Source organism: Fukomys damarensis, unplaced genomic scaffold (genome assembly GCF_012274545.1).
Source record: "Fukomys damarensis isolate Sample0158 unplaced genomic scaffold, DMR_v1.0_HiC HiC_scaffold_39, whole genome shotgun sequence".
Lineage (NCBI taxonomy): Eukaryota > Metazoa > Chordata > Mammalia > Rodentia > Bathyergidae > Fukomys > Fukomys damarensis.
This window is the reverse complement of record NW_022900951.1, coordinates 82,316,604-82,327,801: the sequence shown is the minus strand read 5'-3', so window position 1 is coordinate 82,327,801 and position 11,198 is coordinate 82,316,604. Positions and strand designations below refer to the sequence as shown.

The window sequence follows — 11,198 nt, the reverse complement described above, 5'->3', positions numbered from 1 at the left end:
AAATAATAATTTTGAAAAATCAACCAATCTTAGGCAAAATTTCATCTCTAAAGAGTTAACAAAAAGAAAAACTCTTTCTACAGTAACTGTGTATTAGAGTTCAGTCCTGTATTCAGGTGTGCAAGTGTATTATTTGATGGTTTATAAAAACAGTGATTGAACATCTTTGAAGAGTCTGAGCAAAAGCAAGCATTTGAGGTTTTTCTCTTTCTTATAGTATGAAGGAAATCAGTTTAACATGGGATGAAAACACAACTGATTTCTAGCTATGGGCTTAATGATGAAGAAATAAGTGACCTTTCTTCATTTATCACTGTAATTTTCTCTCCATACAGGTTGTTCAACCTTAATTTGTTTGTAGCATAGTCGTACAATTTTTGTTTCATGACCTAACCAGTGGTAGCAACCTATAGTATGTATGCCACAGTGGACTGTTTGTGGTCACTGAAAGTTCTAAAAATTTTGCTATTACTGTCCTAACCTGTATTTTTTTCAAGACTTTGGAAAAATTACATATACTTTGTCAGTATTTTTCTCTTTCTGTAAAACCCTACTCAGGGCCAATACTTTTGAAAGCTGCTTTTAATCTAGTTATAACAGATTGCTTTATGCTGTAAATTTGAATATAGATACCATCCAATTGTCTTAACAGTAATATTTGAATTCACAGTAACAAAAGTTACAAAGTTTGTGCAAAAGATATTGTACACCATTGGAGTACATAGAGATTGCTACAGTGAATTTTATATATAAAGCTGCATTTTTTATTAAAACTATTCTGTGCTACATTAAAAGTTGTTTATGATTTAATTTTTCTTTAATAATAAAACCGAATACTCATTTAATCTCAGAAAACTGCAAATGTTGTAGTATATCTATATATGTTGTTTGTAAGTGTTGTAATAAATCTTGGAACCTTTTAAACAGAACAATTGCTTTGGAGCTCTTCGAGTCTTCCAAGGGTCATAAAATAAACCCGGCTGTGGTGATTGTGCAGGGTAGAAGTAAAGAAGAGCTTTAAAAGAAAGAAAAAGACACTATCAGTAGACATTTAACACATTATAACCAAAGATTTAATAATCAACAATGTTAAGTACTAAGATAGCTATAATTTCAATTTATCTGCACCTGCTAATTAAAATATTAACCCACATTGCTGTTTGGGACAGGTTTTTTCAAATGAAAGAATGAGAAATTAAATTAGTTTGGAGTTTCATTTATATAGTTAAAATGACCTTTTGCCATATTCTATAGCCTTGCAATTCATACAGTTTAAATCACTTTTATAGGTGGTAGTCATCTGCTGAAGTTCACCATTAGTTTTGATTAATAATTCTTTGCTTTACAAATCTACCTTTATTCAGATTAGCTTTTCTTTTTGCATAAGAAAACAGCTTATTTTTATATTTATTATTTACAGCTAGAGTTTAAGAAGCCACTGAAATTTTCTACCTTGTGTAGTTCTTTATTTCAGTGCAATAAATTAACATTAATAGTTTGATAGAATGAGTTTAAGTGAATGGTTTCCATAAAGAAAATTAAAACAGAACATGGACATAAACATCAAATGCACCTCATTCATAGTGGCTATACTTCAAAGGATTTGAGACATAATAATGAGGACAATAAGATATGCTAGCTGCCCTTGGCTTCACACATTTTAGTTGTCAGACAATTTGGGAGATGCTTACTGTACATACATTATATAAACTTTCACACTTATTCCCATAGTAGTTATTAATATTTTTATTTTTGAGATGAAAAACTAAGGACCAGGAAGACCAAACTTCTCAGATTTTCATACCTAGTGACATGGGAGCCAGAGCTGTGTCTTAAGTCTATCTGACCTCAAATACTAGTTCTTGTCATTCTATCTCTATTCTTTGCAAATTTGGATCTTTCCTTTCTTTGGAGTACTTTAACTTGGCTATGCTAAAATTAACTTTAAAGCTGGCCTTGAACTCAATGTGTAGCCCAGGCTGGCCTCAAACTCGTGACAATCCTGCCTCAGCCCCTCAAGTGCTGGGATTATAGGCATCCAATAGACTACTGGCTGCAGTCTTTTCTAAATAAAAATGGTCCTTATTCTTATTAGGATTATTTCTTCAACCGTTATTTCTCATGATAAGTAGGAGTATTCCTGGTTTTATAGAATGAATTGTCCCATCTAGTTATATGAAGTAGTTGTTGAAATTTATTAAATTACACAAATAACTGCCAAATCTCATTTTTCTTTATCTTTTCTGCAAAGTAGACATCATAATCCCCACTGAAGGAAAATTGATATAGCTTTTAAAGTACCTGCATAAAGCCTAACTCATGAATTAGGTTTTTAGCAAACATAAGTACCATTTCCTTCTTTTATATTTGGTTGTGTTGAGAGTTATGAGACAGGTTGGAAAAAAATCCACAAAAAAATCAAAACAATAAATGCTGATGAGAAAGTGGGAAAAAGGAAATCCCATACACTGTTCATGCACTTGTATATTATAGAATCATTATGGAGAACAGTACAGATATTTCTCAGAAAACTAAAAATATATTTTTGATAAAATCCAGCTATCCCAACTCTGGGTGTATATCCTCAATAAATAAATGAATGAATGAATGAATGAATAAATAAATAAATAAATAAATCAGCATATCAAAGAGATACCACCATGCCTGTGTCATTGTTGCACTACTGACCATAGCTTTAGAATCAGCATATGGACAATGAAAAATTATTCAACCATAAAGAAGAAAGAAATCCTGTCATTTGCAGTCAAATAGATGAAAACAAAAAACATGACATTAAAAAATAAACTAGGGCTAGGGGATTTAGCTCATGGGTGCATCCGCCTGCCTTGCAAGCCACACGGTCCCAAGTTGGATCCCCAGTACAGAGAGAGAGAGAGAGAGAGAGAGAGAGAGAGAGAGAGAGAGAGAGAGAGAGTAAACCAGACTCAGAAAGGCAAGCCTTCATGTTCTCTTTCATACATGGAAAGTAACACCATTAACCTGAATGTAGAATAATGTTTAGTAGAGGTTGAGAAGGATGTAGGAGTGGTAGATAAATGGAGGTTGGCCCCAATCAAAGTACACTGTGTGTGTGTACAAGTATAACACGCTGAATCTCATTGATATGTCCAATTAATACCTTAATTAATAAAAAGATATGTTTTACAACAGATTTGCTCAAGTATTTTTTGTTTAAAAATACTTTATATGAATATAAAAAAGGACTTTATATTGAAGAAATAATGGCTAAATTTTAAGACATAACTGCAATTTTTTACACTTGAAAATGAGGCTGTTTTGAAAGGAAATTTCATCATTTAACAAGTCAATATTTTTATTGCACAATGGAATATTGTTTTTTGCCAATGGCATGCTAATTTGAAAAACACAACACAAGTATATTTATGGCCAGAAACAAAATGGTATATATTTATTTAGCTAATTTCAATTGCTGCTTTATTTTTGCTCTATCTGAAAGGTGTATATTGTACCTTGTCACCTCGGGTACACAGAAATCTCAGCTTCTTGATTGACCTGGCCTTCAGCTCACTTTCCAGAACCTTTGATTGCAAAGAGCGCACTTCAATGGCCTTTTGGTCCCATCCTGTGGTCCGTTGTGTACATTCAAAAGCTAAAATACCAATGAAAAATGTTAGAACAATACGTATTTCCCAGCAGTGATTGAAAATTTCAACGAGAATCGATGTTTGATTATAAAGAAACTCATTGCAATTCAAGTGAACCCATATTTTCCCGCTAATTCTATAGCCAGTCATTTGGTCACTCTGCTTCTTAGGAGTGATGTTCTAACCAACAATTATATATGGGAAACCTGACTTTTGAATAACTTGTTCAAACAATGACTTTAGAACATTAATGTAATTGAATAAATTACCACTTTATAAGTAGAACTAAGGCTAATTTGATGCTCTTAAGCCTTTTTCCCCTCTCAGGAAAAATTCATTAAGATTTTAACTTTTTAAGTCTTGGTATACTTTGTGACAATAGAGATTGTGGCAAAAATTTCTTTGAAGCAGGAAAAACCTAATTATGTAGATAACCATGAACTCAACTGGTGTTATACAGCATTTTCTGGTACAGGAAGCATCTTACCATTAAATGTTTAACTTTTAAATTGCCATTCTTTATGTATCTTATGGGAAATAAAATTTCCACCAATAAATGAAATCATAAAATTGTTAACTCAAGCTAAAATAGTCTTGAAAACAACAAAATAAAGCAGTTTCATATCCATGTTAGCATGATTAAAATCAGAGTCCATTAATAAATGTAATCCTCTATTTTCTATTTTGAAGAGAATAAACTATACATTGATATAATTACAGTATACATCTTTTAAAAAACTTTTCCTTGTCTTTCTTAAAGGTTCTGTGATGACCTTATTTAAATCAAAATTTACTTGGCCATTATATGTATTATATGTACATAAGAGTCATTAAGAAACTCTTAAATCTTTACAAAAGTGCCTTTCAAAGCAGTAATGTGAGTATTAGATCTCTCAAATAAAATTACCAAGAATTTATCTTCTGCTTCTGATTATTACAATAAAAATTACTTATGTTTTTGAAATTGACAAAATTATAATTAAATTACAAACACATTTTGACTCAGAAAATGACTGTCCTAGAAGAACTTTACATTTGATTTTAGAATAGAATTAACACCATCCCAGATTATAGTGGAAATAAGGAGAATTGGTGGATTGAGCGACTGAAATAAGTAGAGCATTTAATCTATATGGGTTTAATTTTTTTTTTTTTTTTGCTCATGTGATTACTTCACTAAAAAGTAACAACCAAATGACAAAATTTTCTAAATTTAATGCAACGGTTACTTGCTAAATGCAAGAACATAGTTCACATGGCATGACATCACAAGATATCACTATATATACATACACACACACACACACACACACACACACACACACACACACACACACTGGGGATTGAACTCAGGACCTTGTGTTTGCGAGGGAGGCAGTGGCACCACTGAGCTAAATCCCCAGTCCACGAGATTTCTACCTTACTCTTGCAACATACGAGTTTTCCACTTAACTAATCTACTGAGCTAGCATGCATTCTGAAATGGGTTTCACTCAGTGATTTGGAAGTGAGAATACTTAGTAAAACTGTCAGTAATTGTTAAGCCTCTTTATATTTGTTTGGAAATGCTGAGCAATTATTTTGCTATCAAAAATATTAGTCATTATTCAAGGAAATGTAAATTTTATATTAGGAAAATCTGGATTGGAGTCAGTTTTAAATAACAAAAGAGTTGTTTTTTAGACAGAAAAACAGTAATTTCTTTAATATCAATTCTCTAATGTATATCCTTAATAGTTAAAACTAAAAATACCATGCACCTATAAGGGCTATAATTTATTTTATGTATAAATATTTTTCAAATTCTAGCAGAATGAAATAGCTTTCTTTCTCTAGTTAAATTATCCTGTCTAAAGACAAGAATTGGACAAGATAACTTTTTCCAGATTATTTTGACACCTCTGATTATCTAGTGGCATTAACATAGGGGTATCTTCGCTTTCCCATTTGAATCAAATTGCCTTATTCCTATGTGTGTTAACATATTAATCACAAAATTACTACTGTAAAGGTTATTACATGATTGAATACTTTTACTTCTGTCACCTCAGATGTATCAATTAGGCTGTAAGCATTTATCTTCTCTCACTTAAAATAGTTTAAAACCCTCTATGAATGTTTGCCTGCTTGAAGAAATTGGAGCAGGTTTTCAGGACAATCCTTACCACTGACTACATATGCAAAAAAAAAGAATATTCTGCAGACACAACAAAAAGTGCCATCATCCCATAGAAAAAATGTCCATCAAAATAAGGATCTCTTTTACCTACTTTACAGAAATCTCTGACACTGCTGGATTCTGTCTTGACAAACAATATCAATCTCTCCCCCCACCCCTCTCTCTCTCTCTCTCTCTCTCTCTCTCTCTCTCTCTCTCACACACACACACACACACAAACACACACACACATACACACACACACACACACACCTGTCTTTCTCCTTCAAACTTTTCTTTAAGAATACTTATTTTCCATCATAATAATTTCACCTCCAAATTTTTACTTTTTCTATGCATTCTAGTCCCTTTCTGGAATTAACCATATAGTCACCAACAGCCAAAAACATACACAAGCATCCCAATGCATTTCTCAGATCAGAAGTCCAACATCGGTTAGGAAAACATGTCCTGTTTGGAAGATAAAAAGACACTTTTCTTTTCATTTTTCTATCTTTTTGTGGTATCAGGGATCAAACTCAGGACCTTGCATTTGCAAGGCAGGTGTTCCCAGCTAAATCCCCAGCCCCAAAAGACAGTTTCCTTTATGTGGCCATCTGATTGGTGTCTTATATGCATTCCAGTCATAGCTATTGTTTTTCAAAATTATTTGATAAGTCACAGGAATATTAGTCACTAAACAGAACTTTACTAATTGTATGAAATAGAATATTCCTGCTATTCTTTCATGACCGAGAATCTCCTAAATGGAGGTAAATCCTCCAAAATTAATGCCGTGGAAAAAAGTGTTTTCAACATCTGTGGAAAGTCTACAAGGAAAGAGATTTGAAGTAAAATTATAGATTATTGTGGGAAGGAATTAGTTCCTCTTTTAATTGCATAATTATTTTAAATGAACAACTAAGAGAACTAAAATTGATCTCTAGTAATTACATGATTTGCTAAGTATATGAGAAACACTTGTTTCACCTTACTAAGGGAAAAGGTGTGCAAGACTCCAAATAACCCTCTGTTCTTTCACAAAAAGTAACCTTTCAGGAAACTTTTACTCAGGATACATTTTTCCTTGAATAGTTTCTCTGGGTTTATCTCAAAGAGGGATACGTTTTATACATACCTACAGAAGATGGTATGTCTTTCCACACTTCAAGGATTTTCTTGAAAAGTTGTTCATTTGCTTCCACAGAGAGAGCTTCAGCGTTGAAGGTGAGCATCATGCCAATTCCCAAGCCATCAGGTAAAATGATGATATTCTATGGTACAATGATTTCAAGGGGCTGGAATTATGTTTCATAGAGATTTATATGTTCAACATTTCTTATCACTACTATTTTAATTGAAGCAGCTTTCCTAAGGATAAAGAGCCAAGGGGTTCAAAGTGCAGGGAGTAAGGTAAGTTCTATTTCCAAATTGAACAACATGTTACTCACCACTTGGAAAAAGCTGCTTACCTTATGAAATGTAGTCATGACTGTTTAAGATTTGCCTTTATATTTAGGAGAAAGACTTGTTTGAAAACATAAAAATATATTTCCAATATAGAGAGATTTCTTGAACCTCCACAATGTTATAGACTTGGCTTTAAAATACATTTTTACAATTAATGAATATTTTAGTAATAAATATGTGAACCAAATAAATTTATCAACTTTTGTTATTAGCAAATTAATTACAATACAAATTAGAAAATCAACATCAAAATAGTTTGAGCTTAAAATGCTTACAAGGCATGAGTTTACAATATTTTTCACAGCTTGAAATATAAGCCCCCCTGTTGCAAAAGTGTATAATTTTATATCTAAATTTTATATTATTAAAATATATTCAATACACACATTCAGGAATATTTCTAAATTTCATGATGCATAAAATAATGTGACAAAATTTGCTTAAGCTGATATTGTCACATTGACAGTTTCCCTGAGAAATAAACAATTACATTCCTCTATTGTTTCTTTCAAATTAGCAAGTTACAGAAAAAATAAATGTTCAGAAACTATACTTGCCAGACCCAGCACACTCAGGCCAACAGTTTGAGTCCATGTTTCAGCAACAACAATCCTTAAAACTAAAATGGGGATCCAGAGGCGAAAAGCAATTTTAATGTGTTCTCTGGGCACTTGCATGAGCAGTTGAATCAGAAAAGAGGTTAAGGAAGAAAATAAAAGAAATGCAAGAAAGAAGCTTGTCTCAACAAAATCTGATTATAATAAAACTGGACTGCTGATAATCCAGACAGCCTCTGATTTAATTCACTTCTTCTCAGATGATTCCTGTAGCAATCAGAGACCGGCACACATGGCTTCTTGTAGCATTACAGACTTGTAATTCAGCACATTTGGAAAAATATTATTTTCAGTACATTCCATTTTAGAAAACACCTTCCTCTCTCTTATATTAGAGTCCTTTCCCTTTTAATGGATCAAGACTCTAGGGTATTTAGCTAAATATAATTTTGAATACACCTAAGGTATCCTAATTAGGTCAGAAAGAGATTTTTAAAAGCTCATTTTCTCTTGTTCTAGCTTTCCCAATAATTAATGGATTACTTAAATAGGAAACATGTTTTCTTGTGTGTATTGGTTATGTGGAACACTGGGTTCAAATTTCTTCAGTGATTTTTCAAATAAGTATAAATCTGGACCAATGATGAAATGTTCAATATTGCACTAGTTTCTAAATAAAAGCTATCTGACACAACATAAATAAAAGATACAGAAAACTATGGAAGACAACTAAATAAAATAAAATATTTAGAGTAAAACTATCCTAACCTTGTATCTGACCTCATTGATGGAATTGCTTCAGTATTTTCTACATTACAAACAGGGTAGGTTCTGTATAAGCATAGGCAATCACTAGGTGATCAACTAATGATTGTTAATGTAACCAAGACACTTGAAAAAATGTTTTCACTAATGTTTTAACTGATGCTATTCGCAATTAATTAGAGATATCTGGTGTAATTTTGAATGTTGTTCAAAATGTCACATGATTCCAGTGACTTAAGAATATTTAGCAGTTTTCTCCACCAATTTTTACACAATGGTAATGTGCTAAAATTTTAATTGTTTACAAACTAGGAATCAAAAAAAGTGAAACACAATAGTTCAGGCATTTTTTAAATACAATCTTCAATAGTACAAGACTGATCATCAACAGAAAATATGAGACGCAGAATATGAGAAATATTGAGAAACAAAAATATTTCGATGTGTCTAGAGTATTATGTTATGGTCAAGTTCTGTATAAAGATGATAGGTATAATATTTTTACAGATATCCAGATTTCAGATATTGTGTCATATTTTCACTATTTTATAGTTATTTAAGAGGGAATAGATGTGCATTTGTTATCAAAATGTTCAATCATTTGATCCAAAATTTTAGGCAACAATTGAAACTGTTTTGCATTTTTAAAGAACCTGTTAAGGTATTTTGGAGTACAAAAAGACTCAGGCAAAAGCTATCACTTGAAATGCCTCCAAGGGCTAATTATTCTCATTGTGCAAAATGGATGGCTAGAGACTGTAGAATCTGTCTCTAATCTAAAAGGAGCCAGGTGTGAATCATTTCCAGTTGAAAATGGCCAGATAGTAATTAGGGCCCAAGACTGTTAGTCTTCTTCAGTGGAAATCCAAAATTTAAATCTAAACTTTATTCATTAGGAATGAACAAATACACAAAGGAAACAACAACAACAACAACAATAAACTGTGTGTCAGAAAGGCAAAATGTCTGAAGTGGAGTAAGAAACCATCAGTGATATTTGTTTATGTGTGATCATTTTTTGGTACTCTATAACTACCTTTTACTTCCCCATTCCAGTATAAGTGTTATTATTTATATTTTTAAACCTTTCAGAATTTTGATATTTGGAAAGTTGTAATGCTGGTGTACAATAATTTCTAGGGATTTGAAAGTATTAATTTAGGTTACGAAAAAAACAAAACAAAAAAACAAAACAAAAAACAAAACAAAAAAAACTTACATTACGTGGTAGGATCACATCAGACACAACTTCAGATTCTGCATCGATGATGTGATATCCATTTTCTGAGCTAAAGAAAATCTTTAATCTCTTCTCAGAATCAATAGTCAGGTCAACTGTCACTGGCTTATGATCAAGAGTTGGAAATACCTGAAAATACAAAGCAAAGTATGACCAACAGGCATAAAAATGGCATTGTGCTTAAGGCAAAAAATTCTCCCATTCTTTTTTAGGTTTACAGGTTTGTAAAACCTAGATAGATTTTTAAAAATGGCACACTGTATTTAAACACCTTTATATTGGAGATTTTATTAGGTCTGTCACTATAACAAAGGCACAATGATAGATTCTATTTAGAATATTTGTTTCCTTTCAAATGTCAAATTGCCAATAATTCTAAAAGACTCATAGCACCCTGCACTTTGCTGTCCTTATATCACTTGCCTTGAGCTTCAGCAAATGAAGAAGCTCATCTGGATCAGCTGCTTGTGTTTTTGCCAATACTTGTTTATATCCTTCATAAAACATGTAGTGTCCTTTAGAGTCTACTGATTGATCCAAGCATACTTGCTAAAAAATGAAAAAGGCCAGCCATGTTTACCTATAATCAACTGGGTGTGCTCTAGGCTTATATGGACACAAAAAGCCAAACAGGTTTCCCAGACAATACCAGGTCATGGTGGAGGACTGAGCATCACAAGATTCATTACACTAGAGTCTTGTGGTGTAATTTAAGAAGTGGAGTGAGGACCTGGGCAGGGACTGTGTATCTGCTGGTACATATCTCCTTGATTTCCATGTTCCATGCCAGGTAACTCTGACTAAAAGTTTGACACTCAAGAACAAACCTGTATCCAAATATTGACAGCTGAGATCAAATCAGTGATAAAATTTGTGTCAAGGCAAACCAAGGCTGTTTATATGTCTACTCTATTTGTAAAAAATAGCCTTATTGTGAAAATAATCCTTGAAAAGCAGTTATAAGAAGTAGCCCGTCTTTATTGTGGCATTTTGTCATACAAAACAAACCATATAAACAGATATAAGATACAAAAGTTTTTTCATGAATACCTTGCTGGGGTCTATCAGAAGGTGTCTTGTGCCATGTAAAAAATAGTCCAAATACTAACTAGTTCGATATTACCTGGACCACTTGCTAAAAAATAGATTTCCAGGCCTCACTCCAGATTCACTAATTCAGTGTGAAATTGAGTCTGAGACCTAAATGTTTAACAAGTGCTCCAGAAAATTCTGACATACGTCCCATATTAAAAGCTATTTGAAGGCCGGGGGTTTAGCTCAGTGGCTTTGCTGCCTGCCTTGCAAGCAGAAAGACCAGAGTTCGATCACCGGTACCAAAAAAAAAAAAAAAAAAAAAAAAAAAAAAAAAAAAAAAAAAAAAA

General features: G+C 32.4%; 1 protein-coding gene across 1 annotated transcript in view; it reads right to left on the bottom strand.

Annotated features, from left to right (window-relative positions):
* Positions 1-919: 919 nt before the first annotated feature.
* The window catches only part of Nrk (Nik related kinase), a 125,385-nt gene continuing 115,106 nt past the window's right edge, over positions 920-11,198 (bottom strand). Inside the window, 5 exon segments of the mRNA XM_010619717.1 lie at positions 920-1,015; positions 3,492-3,631; positions 6,923-7,082; positions 9,796-9,945; positions 10,240-10,365. Of these exon segments, the coding sequence (XP_010618019.1) occupies positions 920-1,015; positions 3,492-3,631; positions 6,923-7,082; positions 9,796-9,945; positions 10,240-10,365 (672 nt within the window).